This window comes from Notothenia rossii (genome assembly GCF_949606895.1).
Source record: "Notothenia rossii genome assembly, chromosome: 9".
Taxonomy (NCBI): Eukaryota; Metazoa; Chordata; class Actinopteri; order Perciformes; family Nototheniidae; genus Notothenia; species Notothenia rossii.
This window is the reverse complement of record NC_136907.1, coordinates 50,322,343-50,337,094: the sequence shown is the minus strand read 5'-3', so window position 1 is coordinate 50,337,094 and position 14,752 is coordinate 50,322,343. Positions and strand designations below refer to the sequence as shown.

At 43.1% G+C, this 14,752-nt stretch overlaps 1 protein-coding gene and 1 long non-coding RNA gene across 3 annotated transcripts in view; one reads left to right on the top strand and one right to left on the bottom strand.

Annotated features, from left to right (window-relative positions):
* Positions 1-8,749, top strand: part of LOC307020589 (lactosylceramide 1,3-N-acetyl-beta-D-glucosaminyltransferase A-like) — a 34,044-nt gene extending 25,295 nt beyond the window's left edge. Inside the window, exons 2-3 of one of the 2 annotated variants that reach the window (XM_079652051.1) lie at positions 3,168-3,313; positions 6,277-8,749. In XM_079652051.1, the coding sequence (XP_079508177.1) occupies positions 6,588-7,745 (1,158 nt within the window). In that variant the 5' untranslated portion in view covers positions 3,168-3,313; positions 6,277-6,587 and the 3' untranslated portion in view covers positions 7,746-8,749. The remainder of the gene's footprint in view (positions 1-3,167; positions 3,314-6,276) is intronic. The other variant, XM_079652052.1, reaches the window with a different exon arrangement.
* A 369-nt stretch (positions 8,750-9,118) lies between these two features.
* On the bottom strand, positions 9,119-9,913 carry LOC307020595. Its single transcript, XR_013802946.1, has 2 exons — positions 9,832-9,913; positions 9,119-9,469 (listed from the first exon to the last, which is right to left on the bottom strand). It is a non-coding gene; the product is annotated as an uncharacterized lncRNA (long non-coding RNA).
* Positions 9,914-14,752: the final 4,839 nt, after the last annotated feature.

Genomic DNA, 14,752 nt, shown 5'->3' with positions numbered 1-14,752 from the left:
AGCCGTAAGCTCGCCCAGAGGGAGGTGAACTACAGTACGGTGGAAAAGGAGTGCCTCGCCATAAGGTGGGCGGTCGGCGCCCTGCGGTACTACCTCCTGGGGCACCCTTTCACCTTCTGGTCGGACCATGCCCCGCTCCAGTGGCTCCACCGCATGAAGGATGCCAACGCTCGGATCACTCGGTGGTATCTGGCGTTACAGCCTTTCAACTTCAAGGTGATCCACAGGCTGGGTAACCGGATGGTCGTGGCTGATTTCCTCTCTCGCTCGGCGGAGGGGGGGGGGGGAGAGTCAGCTTGCGGCCGGCGGGATCCCGGCCTGAGTCGGGCGGTGGGGGTATGTGGCAGCGGGGTGTGGTTTGGGCGCTGGCTGCTGGAGTGAAGGGAGTGGCTCGGCCGGAGGCCAGACAGCTGATCGGAATAAGGTAATCAGTGCCGGAATAAAAGCATGTCGTAACCTGGTTCTGGTCTGTTTCGCAGCTGGTGGGATCCTGGAAGGTCGCCAAAGGACCTGTGAAGGTTCCCACCCGGGCAACGTGTGAGACCCGCGTATATTTTTGTTTGGAGTTAATAAACGCCTGTGTTCAACCAACCTGCTCTTTCCGTCCCTATTTGAACCCTGTGTGAGCGGAGAGGCTCACAATCGTGTTAGAAAATAATTCACTCACAGATTCATAATCATGAAGGTGGAATCTAACTATATCGATAATAATATTTATTGCATCCATGGGTAGAAACATGTTTTTTTCTGCTGTGAAGTTGGGCATTTTAACATGGGGGTCTATGGAAATTGCTCCTTTCTGCAGTCAGTCCCTAGCGGCCCATGTATGAACTGCAGTGTGTTGCACTTCCCGGCTGTTCCCCAGAGTTTGCCGCTTGGTCTGTTCACACGAGAACGCTGGAAACGCTGTAGTACATATGCCGGGACTGTAAGTGGCGCTGTACTTCCACACGAGACCGCTCGAAAGCGCTGGACACGCTGTAGTACATATGCCGGGCCTGTAACTGGCGCTGTAACTTCCGCCACAAAATACACCAAAAGCTGCGAAGAAGAGCCCGGAGCATGGTTGCCATGGTTGCCCTTCTGTTTATGCCCCGCAGTGGATTTAGCAACATGTAGTAGTTCATGTAATTCTCCATGTCCACTTGTTGCTGATGGTTGTGGTAGAGGAGCTGTAGATTTTGCACTATTCTGTAGCATGCATGGTCGAGCTTTAGATGTTGTACTAACATCTGTAGCATGGTCAGTAGCAGTAGCACTGGCTACCATGCTATAGGAGTGAGCAGCAGAGGTGGGGAGAGGCGGGGCTATGGCTTCATCTATCGGGAAATGATCGTATAGAGGCGATTACACAGAGTCGTTTGACCCCCCAGAGCGTTTCCTTTGCAAATCTATTCACCTTGGGACCCGTTATCGTTTGTGGGGTCCGTTTCTATCGTTTTGTTATACGGCCTCGTGTAAATGAAAAGGCTATACGCAAGAGAAACTATGCGGATCCAACCCGTTTTGTTCTCGTTTAAACGGGGTCTGAGAGTAAAAGCTTTCTCAAAGGTTTGTTTTGCTTTCGTAACGTAATCCACACATATTTGTTTTCCGTTTAAAACCTCTGAAACTGCAAACACAAACCGCTTTCTGTGCACAGATCGCTGTGCATTCGTGTGTGGGTTTTTTGAGACTCCCCTGACGGTCAGCCGATTCGTACTTGTGATTTTTTCTATCTATAGCCAATCAGATGTCTCCTCAATTCAAAGCCAATCACATGAGCGCGCCCCCACGAGGGTAGATTTCTTGCATTCATGACGTAGTGCTTCATGTACGCATTTTGCGCAGTCCGGAGCTGACAGGTCCATGGAGCCTGCTAATCTCAGGACACCTCCACTCTCAGTACATTGCCACTTTCCGAACAGGAAATGCACGCAAATACAAGCCTTTATATTATTAAAGTTCAGCGCCACTTTCCGAAACCATTGATGAATGCTTGTGTTCACTAACACGGCAGGCAAAACCGTTTTAAATGTGTGTTTCCTGTATGGCGAATACAGCTGCTTTATTTATGTCTGTATGGAGTTGTTGTGAGTGTGGAGGGAGCTGGGAGGGAGCAGCTACAGGTTAGCTTAGCCTTAGCCTAATCGATCAGTGCACTACGAAGCCAGTGCTAGACAGTGAACTGTCAACGTGGGGAGCCCCGCCGGTCATTATCGGCCGATATTCACTCTAAATAGTTTAATCGGTGCTCTCTATAAAGGCCGATCAGGAGAGCTGGATCTGATCGATATGGATATAAACGCGAGTGAAGTATAACCGGACGCGAGAGAGAGATCAGATCAGCTGCTGAGTCTGACGGAGATACGCAGCTCTGCATGATCACCTGATGCTCCGCTCTCTGTTTAGCGAGATGACCGGACTGCGCAAAATGCGTATATGAAGTGTCATGAACGCAATAAATCATACCCTCGTGGGGGCGAGCTCATGTGATTGGCTTAGAATGAAGGAGACATCTGATTGGCTATAGATAGAAAAAATGTAAAGTAGGAATCGGTTCACCGTCAGGGGAGTCTCAAAAAACCCACACATGAATGCACAGCGATCAATGCACAGAAAGCGGTTTGTGTTTGCAGGTTCAGGGGATTTAAACGAAAAACAAATATGTGAGGATCAAAAATACATATGTAAAACTTTTTTCTGTATTTGGATTTTATTTATATTTATATGAAACGGAACACATTTGTGTGTGCATTGAAAAACACAAGTGTGGATCCGGAAATACAAGTGTGAATCCTTTTGCGGATCATGAAATACAAGTGTGAATCCTTCTGTGTGCATGTGTGTATTATGAGACTGTTCTGAGCCCATAAAGGTACATTTAGAACCGATTAATCCACGATTAACTATGGACATCATGTGATTAATCGCGATTAAATATTTATATTTATAACATATATACATAAACAACGGAAAATGTTGCATTTTACAACAGTATTTAAAGGATTTTCTGATTGTTATTATGTATAGTGAATGTATAGTTACCAACAGCTTCACATGTTCTATCAAAACCCAGGAAACTCCAAATTGATCTTAACGTTCGGAATATTTTAAATTGGTATAGAGATTTGAAAGAATACCTCTGTTTGAGTCAGATACTCCTCCCACCTTTTGGGTGTCAACAGGCAGAGCACAAAGATGAGGCAGGCCTTCTCATCATTTCCTCCCCCCTCACTCTACATCCACCCACCCTGACCGCAGACCACCCCCACACTGACAGAGGAAAGGACTGTGGGAGGGGATAGAACCAAGGCAACCAGCACATGAACAAGTAACTTCCAGTCTACACACACACACACACACACACACACACACACACACACACACACACACACACACACACAGGGCAGAGGGAGAATCAGAAAACACAGATTCACACACAGGAGCTGTTTGACAAGGTACAGGAGGCTCCTTCTGACACACTCTGACAGCTGAGGAAAAGTAAACTTCAAACATAAAGGAGGACCTGCTCAGAAGTCAAGAAGACTCATTGGAAAAAGGACACTGTTGCTTGGATTCACACACACATTTCTTCTCCTTTTTTACCGGTGAGTGTTGGAGTGATCAGTACGAGTGATGGTGTGATTTTTTTCTTCCCTCCCTCCCCTCTGTGTGTTTCAAATCTATTTATACGAACGGTGACTTTAGAAATATGCTAGTGCTGTGGTTCACTATCAGAGTGCTTGTTTTAGATGCAGCTGAGACAGAGCGGACAGGATTCACGGTTGTATTTGTTCTCAATGTGGTAGAGTGGAGTTTAGACAGGATGTAAAGGGGCAACACCCTCAGTCAAGTAGCGGCTACATTACTAGAACACACAATTCAATGATAATTATCTCAGGAAACTGGTAATACATTGAAAGAAGGGAAACGTTAAAGTATATGAGGTACTATTCTATGCTGGAAAAAGGCTGTAGTAATTAACCATAGCCACATTTGAACCATAACGTCCAATGACGTTGCACCTGTCACATGAGCCCGGTCTGACTTCTGTTAACTATCTCTTGTGTTTGTTTTACTTCTTCAGCAAAAAAGGGAGTTAGCATTACTTCCCACTAGACCAAAACAAAAGATTGTCAATGCAAAAGAAAGTGTTTTATTGTAAATGGAAAATGTGGTGTGTGTATGCGAGTATAATACAGGAGGCAAAAAAAGGTGTGTTACAGACCAGCTGGACATACCTCGTCTTTTAAAGGGCCAGTCCACCCAAATTCTAACCAACTAACTGAATTACTTTGGTGATTGTGTAACTCTTGGAGCTCTGCCACTACCTCTATGCAAGGAGCTTGAATACGATTGCAACCTCAACTTGTTTTTCCAGAGAAAATGTGTCTGGGAAAATAGTTCACAATGTTTTCTGTGCACAGTACAGAGTAACAGAGAAGCAGTTTCTGAAAAAAAGGCTCTTGAAAGGTAAAATGGCTATTGATATTGGTAATTCAATCAACCAACCCTTTGAAGTTAAAGGTCCCATGTCATGCTTTTCTGGTTATCACCCGACCCCTTGTGTGTTATGAAGGTTTTTCTGTATGTAAACAGTCTGCACCTTACTGGTGTCATTTTCTGGTTGCTAACGCCATTGTAACACATAATCACTGATGTTCCGCTGTAACGGTGGTGGACTCATCAGAACATAGTGGGCGAGCTGACCAATCAGAGCACTGTGGGCTCACAGGGAGGAGGGGGGGGGGGGCAGGAGCTCCAACAAGCCGTGTAGGACAGAGAGTGAATACACATACTATACAGAGATGCTGTATGAGAAACCAATGTGAGTTTGGAAAATTGCACAATATAAATCTATTCTAGTAGACCTCAACAATGGAATTATGATTAGTAGAAATGGAATGACATGGGACCTTTAAGGTTTTATAAGTTATTTCATGAATCCCCCCTTGTACTCTTAGGTTCCTATGTAAAATGTGTTGGCCACAGTCCAGCAGGTATATGCTTATCACCATATCCCATGTCTTTTTATACTGCTGCAACACAAACATTTCCCAAATTGGGATCAATAAAGTACTTATTGACTGATCTTGTCTTAAATAGACCATAAAAAAGCATCACCTCTTGTCAATTCATTAACAGGAGCAGGACATTTTAACTGAAAAAGATTTACGACAGAGTGTAAAGTATGGTATACTGCCCTGCATTTTATAACAAAGAACTGGGTTTAAAGTGAAACAGAGGTGAGGCTCTTATTATCAGAGAAGAGGCATTCTGGGCCAGTGGCCCCATTAGGTGCGGGCCATCCAATGATGTTTAAAAAGCTCTCGGGTGCGGTGGGAGTCCCAGGCCCGGGCCCATCATGATCCCCCCTCGGTTTTAGCCCAGGCCCGGAAGCAGGCTATTCTCGTCCAGCATTGTGCTGCCAAAGTATTCTAACTCTGTCCATTGTGTCCGAATGCTTTCCATGACTCTCAGCGATTTTAGTGGGTCTGCACCTTAAATCCCTCCATTATAGAGCGGCAGCGATTTGCTGCGTTTGCTTTTGTATTCATTCGACCCGTCCCTCTCACCCCTCCCGCTAACGTTTTACTTTTCAGCTAACGTTACTACTTTTGCACTGAAACACTGAATACATGTAGGTGTAGCCATGTTCAGATCCGAAAGGGCTCGGTATGGTCACAGCCAAAATAATTCACGATGATGATTTAATCGCAATGGTCCTAGATCCAACAATGAAAAAGTTACTGTAGCATCAAACTGCTGCTAATGTCCTGAGCGCACTTGTTTTTTAAAATACAATCTTTTTTATTACATAAACTTACTACTGCAATGTTTGTAGTCTCTATTTGACACACTCTGAAGTGATTAAGGGCTTTTATTGATGGCACATAATTGATTTAGGACCCTTACAATTTGTTGAATCATTAGATAAAGAAACAATAAAATGCCGGGCTCCAATGTGCTGAGTCATTTATCACAACTATGGGTGAAGATCCAACCGCAAGCTGCTCTGTTAGACACTTGCAAAATGTGGAACATGACAAAATACATGCTTGCCAAATCATCTCTCAACGTGGTATTTATTTAGAGAGACTCTGCTTCCAAATAAGGAAATGGTGACCAAGCAGACCCCCTTGAAAACGAGATGGTGCATCTCAAGGGGTTTATCCCAATAAATACAATTTCTATATACACAACCTGGTATTTTCAAATGTTTACATCCACTTTTTAAAAGAAGTAATGAAACAATAGATATGTCACCCCAGTAAGAGTGCTTTTTCTTCTCAGTATTCTAGGAAGACGGCTCCATGGGTGAAAGATGAATCCCCGGCTGTCGGGCAACTGTTCGAGTGATTCTTCTGCAATGGAGGATGTTTCCCAGCACACCCAGTGACTCACTCCATCGCCTCCGCCTCCTGCTGAATGTGAAAAACCTAGGATGGAAGACCCACCAAGTGCTGATCTGAGGCACCGGAAAAACGATCTTGACCTCCAACACCAACTCCCCTCCTTCCTTGCGAGAAGAAGCACAACTAGCTGCTTTGCCGCCATCACCAACCAGACAAGGACCACCGCCAACGGGTGACAAGGCTTCCAGGATGTTCGTGAACTTCCGCCGGATACGAAAGTGCCAGTTTATGCAGCTGATGACCACCTGCCTGGTGCTGTCCTTGGTGATGGTTTGCTGGGAGCAGCTGGACAACAGTGTAGTCAGCCACGTCAAGTCCTACTCCTACCGCTACCTGGTCAACAGCTTCACCTACATCAACAAGAGCCTCACCATACCCCGGGAGCAGGCCAAAAGCTTCAGCAACTTCCCCTACCTGCTGGACCACACGGATAAATGCGTCAGCAAGGATGTCCTCCTGCTCCTCTTCGTCAAGACCTCCCCAGAGAACATTGAGCGACGGAACGCCATCAGGTCAACCTGGGGTAATGAGACCTACATCCAGAACGCCCTGGGAGTGACGGTAAAGGTGGTTTTCGCCTTGGGAGCGTCTCAGGCCAGGAACAAGGTTCCCTCGTGGAGCAAGAGATTTGGCTTTCAGGCACAGCTCATCAAGGAGGACGGTCTCCACGGTGATTTGATCCAACAGGACTTCTTAGACTCCTTCCACAACCTGACTCTGAAGCTGATCATGCAGTTCCACTGGACTCATAACCACTGCGCTCACGCCCGCTTCCTCATGACCGCTGATGACGACATCTTCGTCCACATGCCGAACCTGGTGAGCTACCTGCAGGACGTGAGCAGCAGAGGAGTCACAGACTTTTGGATTGGTCGAGTGCACAAAGGGGCGCCGCCAATCCGTAGCAAAGACAGCAAGTACTACGTGTCGCATGAGATGTACCAGTGGTTGTCGTACCCCGACTACACAGCCGGGGCCGGGTATGTCGTCTCCAGGGACGTAGCGGACAAAATCTACCACGCCATGCTGACCCTAAACGCCTCTCTTTACATAGACGATGTGTTCATGGGCATCTGTGCCAATGCTGTTGGCGTGTCACCGCAAGAGCACGTCTATTTCTCAGGCGAGGGCAAAGCGCCCTATCACATGTGTATCTATAACCAGATGATGACCTCGCATGGTCACGTGGAGGATATCTACAACCTGTGGAAGGTGGCGACGGACCCGCAGGTGAAGCAGAAGACCTCTGGACTCATAGGGAGGCTTCACTGCGCAGCCGTGAAAATAGCTCTCCTTTGTAAACCGTACTATTTTAACACCTACCCGTGCAAAGCAGCCTTTTTGTAGTACTATGTCAGGTTGCATTTGCAGACAGAGAGGAAGTGTGTCATAGTTCATAATGCAAGAAGGATCATGGTTGCAAATATTACCTCAGTCCTTCAGTCGGACACCCATGTGAAAACACTGGAGCCTGTGTTGTGTGTTTCCCGAGTCAAAGACACCACATGATTCCTGCTTGTTCTTTGTTGTGTGTGAGATCTCCAACACTTCAATGATAACTAGTTTTAACCTTTAATAAAACTGGCTTTGCATTTACAGCAGAATGAGTTCTGAATAGTTTTTTAAAAGGTGCTGTTTACATGTAGTCCCAACACCATGCTTAGAAATGGAACAAGACTATATTGAGTATGATAAGCAGAAAATAACACGATGCAAAGTCATGAAATATGGTATGCATATGTTTTGGGTAAGTATCTAACAGTACAGCTTTGCAATGTTTTTTTAACCACATGAAAAATCGCACTTATCAATATTCAAAGTGTGTACTTTTGAAGAAGCAAAGAAAATACAGACACTTTTCTAAAATAGCATTATGCTTATATTTTTTATTTAAAACTTGTTTTGAGTTCCAAATACTTGATTATGCTCCTTCTAGGTACAACCTTTTTATATCGTATTGTTTTTAGTTATTGGGCACATGCGACGAGTGATTATTCTATTAATTTATTTTTCTATTTAGGAACAAACTGTGGTCCTAAAGACAAATACATGTTTCATTTAAGTCCACAAACACAACGTTTAAAACATTCAAGCTCCAATAGTAAAATGCAGAAGTAACACAGTTTTGAGTTCCTGATGTGTAAGTAGGTCAGAGTCAAATCTAAAAATGTCTCCATGTCATAATGTGGGAAATTCCTCACAGTGATTTAGAACAGATGTGTCACAGGCAACATTTCCTGTGCTGCAAATAACAATGATGTATATTAAGGAGCGCAAAAAAGTGTGGACTCTTTTTTTGTAATTAACTTTGTGAAAAGGTTTTTTAATTAAATAAATTCTCCCAAGTTAAAGTCAAAGTGTTTATTATTTCAATTAGTGTTAGTACTTGCAGGCATCAATAATGTCAATTGGTTGGCCAATAATAATAATAATGATACATTCCATTTATTGAATGCTTTTCTGAATACGCCTTGCAAAAGTACAATTCAAACAACAAAGAAGAAATGAAGTAAATGAGATATACACAACAGAAAGCATTATGAACTGGAGGAGTAATGATGCATGTGGGGGAGGGGGTTTAAGAGGGAAATGCAAATCTGAAGGGCTGGGTTTTGAAGGCTTGTTTGAAGGATGATAGGGTTGATGACTGTCTGATGTGGATAGGGAGTGAGTTCCAGAGGAGGGTGCAGCAGTAGAGACAACACTTTAGGAAGCAACTCTTCAAGAAGTAAGGCAATGCAATGCAAGTTTATTTATACAGCACCTTTCAACACAAGGCAATTCAAAGTGCTTTGCAAAAAATGGAAGACATTAAGAAAATGGCATTTAAAAACAGTTATTAAAAAGTAAAGATAATAAAATAAACATTAAAAGAAAGAATACATGAATAAAAGTTACAGTGCAGTTTAAGATGTGAATATTTCAATTAAAAGCAGCAGCAAAAAGAAAAGTCTTCAGCCTGGATTTAAAAGTAGTCCAGAGTTGCAGCGGACCTGCAGGTTTCTGGGAGTTTGTTCCAGATATTTGGAGCATAATAACTGAACGCTGCTTCTCCATGTTTAGTTCTGACTCTGGGGACAGAAAGGTCTGCGGTTGACACAAATTGAAGAGACGGATCACGTTTTCTTCTACGACATTAAATACATCAGCAGTGGTGATTTTTGAAGAGTTTATTAGTCTGAAAAACGATGGTTGTTAACTCAACCATGTAAGTGGCTGAATAGGACAACAGAAGTTGTCGAGGACGCTGTACGTCATTACGCCAAACTATTCCTTTAATCTCAATTTCTTTTCAAAAAAGGGAACAAATGGTTAATTTAGGGAACAGACATTATCATTTATTACTAAAAGTCAAGATGAATAACCATTACCTACAGTGCTGAATTCAAACTTTCTCTTTAAAACAACAAAAGGAACATATAAACACACTTACTTAAAGGCAGCCAGAAAGATCAGACTTGGTTTTTTTGGGTGGGGGGGGGTTAGGTAAATTATCTTCTACTTCTGATCCACTGACAAGTGTGTTCACATTCATAAGGGTGTTTGTTTTACACTTTGACCACATAGCTTTAGACAGGAAGCGAAACACAATGAAAAGCACATGCAGAACGGATAGATACGGATATGGGCATAAACGGAGCAATGCTCTGAAACCAAGTGTGTGAGATGCAAATCACTCAAATGTTTGCCCTTCCTCTCCACAGCAACAGTTTGCATAGCAGCAGTGCGGGTGGAGGTGCTGCACACGCCTCATTACTGTGCAAGTGCAAACATAGTGCATGAAGGTACTCCACTATTTACAAGCCAAACATCTTTATGACTAAAGGCATAGACTCTCTCAGCGTGTGAGCTGGAATACCGCTCACTATGATTTATTTTCCCTCATCTGACATTTGATATGTGGAGCCAAAAATACCCCTGGCATCGGCGAGAAATTCATCAGCGTCTGATCCATGGAGGCATTTGGCACACTGCTAACACTAACAACTCTGGTTACTTCTGGTCCTGTGTCAGTGCTCAATGTCATCCACCTCCACAGAAAAAACTAAACTGAAACAACAAAATGATTTTTCCATTGTGTGACTGATTAAATAAAAAATACAGAACCCTTATTCATGTTTCCAATATCAGTAACAACCAAGTTTCTTCTCTGAGAATATTTAATGTTTAGTCTCAACCATGTGAATAATTTTTTTCTTTTGACATCCTTAGGTCAACGCATCCCTCTCTACACCTCGACTTGCTGTGAGTTGTCGATATGTTTATTTTCTCTCGAATGTGATGTTGCCTGGATTAGCTGTTCTCCAAACAGCTGCTATGTTTCCAAGGCAACACATAAAGAAGAAGAATTCACACAAAGGCTTTAGACAGGCCTAAAAACACAAGCAGCTGCCTGCCAATGTTCACAAACTGGTATTAATATAGCAAGATAAAGATGATTAAAATGTGATTCTATTCATTTAAATTACAAAATCAGATAATTTAATGTGTAATAATATGGGAGATGTTTAGTCTAATTTCCCTTGGAGATAGAAAGGGTTTTGTTATTTTTAGATTAACTAAATTGATCATTAGAGAGGTGGCCTGTGAGGAGTCGCTGACTTTAGTCATCAGAACAATGAAGCTCATCTTTAGTCCCCTCCTGAGAGGTGGCTTAGCAAAAATAATTGTGCTGAGGAAGTTGACATGCTAGATATAATTGCACACGGCACTGGTCAATGTGCCAGCTAAACCCCACAGGCATGCTATAACTATAGCTTATTATAAAAAGGACTTGAGAGAGATGTTAACATTTATAATTGGCAAAACACAAAAGTTCATATTATGTAAATAGGTAAAATCCAGTGACTTTAAACTGAATAGTTTGACATTATTGTACAATTATTTGCTTTATAATCAAGACTTTAAAAAAAGAACATTAATACCCCTCTTAGACATGTAGGCCTATGCTAAATATGTAGATAGAACTAAAAGATGGTTAGCTTAGCTTAAAGACTGGAAACAGCTAGCCTAGATGTGTCTCAGACACTTTTGCTTCTGTCAGACACAGTGTCTGACTGTGGAGAACCAGAATTAAATTACTGTTCATGGTCAGGCACACACAAACACACCGAACACACACACACAGAGCGGAGCTGAGCACAAACACACACACATCATGCGCCCTGATGACCGGACATCTCCTTCATAAAACGAGTAATAGGGGGAATACTCTGGTAGTTCGATGTGTGTGTGGTTAAATGTAGCAGCCTCGATCTCTATTCAGCTGTTCTAATGAAGGGAAACACAGTGAAGTAAACAGTAAAAGACACAGCTCTTTGCACCCTGCTGAAAAAACCAGCTTAGACCAACAAGCCAGTCAATATTAGGCTGGATTAGTTTGCTGGTTTAGAGGTGTTTTGGACACTTTAGCTGTTCAGGATAGCTGGTTTGGTCACAGTGGTCTAGCTGGTCAGGATAGCTGGTTTGGTCACAGTGGTCTAGCTGGTCACCATTAGCTGGTCGGGATAGCTGGTTTAGCTGGTAAAAGCTGGTGGTCAGTGTTCTAGCTAATCACCATTAGCTGGTCAGACTGGTATGATTTAGAGCAGGGGTCGGCAACCTTTTTGATATGAAGTGCCATTTAAAAAAAAAATGTTATCAGCGTGCCAACGATCGAGAATTAACGGGGTGGGGGGGGGGGGATGGTGAGGAGCTTGACGCCCGTCAACTATCAGCAGGAGGGCGGGGGAGCCTCGCTGCGGGGATGCAGTGTGTGGACCTGTCAGCGCAACTTACATGATGCCGAATTTAACAAACACATTTAAATAATTGGTTTAAACGGCATAATAATAAGGACGATTGTCCGTTCTGTGATTCTCCAGAACACACAAGTTATGATGTTAGGGTCATGCAGAGTGAGATGAGATCGCTGTCCCTTTAAGAGAGAGAGAGAGAGAGGGGTGCGGCTTGTGCATGTGTGTTTGTGAATGGTAGAGCGACATTGAGGGAACGTGTGTATGTTTCTGGAAGTGAAACGGGAAAGCAGAAAAACAGGTCTGTGATGTATTTTGTGAAACAGAAGAACAGCTAAATAAATGCAACGTCCTCCCAAGAAGAGCTCGCCTCTCTCCAGTCATTTAAGCTAAAGTGGGTTATTGAACCTGAAGCTTGTTGCTTCTGCCCTCCTCGACTACGGTCTGGGATGGCCAGTCCGCCCCTCTGTAGCATATTATTTCGATGAGAGATGAGCAGATCGCCACTGGGCTTTCAACTAAATAAACACAGCCACGCAAAAACTGCTTCATTTGTACAGCTCCTTATGGGTACTGCAATTAGTGAAGTGCTTTCCTCCGTGGTTTAACGATCAGCACTGCACCACGGAGGAAAGCGGCAGAAAGTCACCTGGAGATAAAGAGAGCAGGGCTGCGTTGCGTGCATGGCTTCCTTCTGCAGGTAACGCGCTCTGGCGGCGGTCTCGCGTTCAGGATCCGAAAATTAATTTAAATATTTTGCACACTTATTCCACTTATTCCTAGTGTGCCACTGGTTACGGTGCCGCTTGCCAATGCTGGCACGCGTGCCAGGGGTTGCCGACCCCTGATTTAGAGTATAACTTTAGCTGGGATTACTTCTTTTTTTTAACATTTATATTTTATTAAACATTTTCAAAAGACAAACACACACGGACAAGGACATGGCTCACACACATTACAAATAGGATGGACATAACATGAAGGGTGGGGGGTAGGGGGATTACAGTGTCAGTTACATTTTAAGTATGCATATGGCGTTGTATTTATACATGATTTGCTTCATAATATAGGTATACTTCATTGTTTGATAGGTAAATAGATAAATAGTCAAATAAATAAATACATATATATATATATATATATATATATATATATATATATGCACACATATGTACATATACACACACACACACATCTCTTCCTTTTATGATTAATGCACCTATTCATCCACTCCCCATTTCATTTCAAGTCTTTCATTATTATTACCGTTATTTTTCTGTTTCTTCATAGCTTATTTCTCTTTCTTTATATTTCTTTATTAATATTATTAATTAATATTAGTATATTTATTGTTGGCAGCTGAGATAGTTTGAGTCCAGGGGGGTATACTAAAAAGCAGGATTTTCACTTAGCCGGCTAACTTCAGGGAAAACTCGGGGTTTCCGATCCTACGAAGCTGGTTCTCTTTTTAGCAGGCTAGATCTCCATGGTAACTTATGCTGTGCGGCTAACCTGCCCCGGAGCAGGTTAGGTTGCAGGCTAAGAGCTCAACTCAGTGTAAGCACTGCCTGCTGACCAATCAGAGCTCAGTGTGTGGAGTTTAAAGCGATCAAGTCATATTACAGGAGAAAGGAAATACAGAAAAGCTGCCGTTGCAGGAAAGACGGCCGGCAAAAATCACCGACTGTGTGAACGTGAACATTAATAGAATATCACCTCCCATCTTCAGAGCAATCTGACTATTATAACATTAGCATTAAGAAAGCTTACTTAAATATCTGCCACAACATAAGTAACCGGATCAGAGTAACATTAAGTACAGTCCGCGGCATATCACATCATAATGTATCATATATCTCCTTATCTGAGTCAGCTGAGCCGTATCTGGCCGTACAACACTCACAGTGTCACATACTGTATGCAGAAGTATTATTTTAAGCAACACATTAAGTTGACGAAACACTCGAGACAAATGTAATTAAAGTCAGATCGTGTCTTAGACGGGGCAGTGATATCATAAACCTGTTAATGTACGCATTCAAACACTTTTTCTTTTACCAGCTGTATTCACCTTGCAGGTGCAGCTATGTGGTTTTTATCCTGGATAAAGTGTTTAAGTCATGGATGTTTAAAGTTTAACTTCTTCATATGTCTAATATTAAAGTTCACCTTTCATTCAGGAAGAATGACGCTGCGCTGTCAGTACGCTTCTCCATGTTTGTGATTGGTCGAATGCTCCAAATACCACCCCTTTCATGTGAACGCGCACCTAACTAGATGGGGCACGGCTGGCTTGAGCGATCCACTTGATAACCCGCGTCGTAGTACCGTTTAGCGAGAGCGCGTATGTTTTGGATTAGGCCAACCGGCTAACTCAAACATATCCAGGTTAGGTTGAACCGGCTTCGTAGTACAGGCCTCAGGAAAGCCCTTATCTTATCCCAAAACCTGTTGTCTGGCTTAACCAAATATAACAAGGAGAAAGCAGCTTCTTCCATACTTAAGATATTTAGGAAGTCCTCCAGCCATCTATTTCAATTGAAGCAATTGGGCTTTCTGACTTTCCAGTTCATAAGAACGAGGCGTTTAGTTGAAAGGCATGCTAGGGCTATGAGTTTA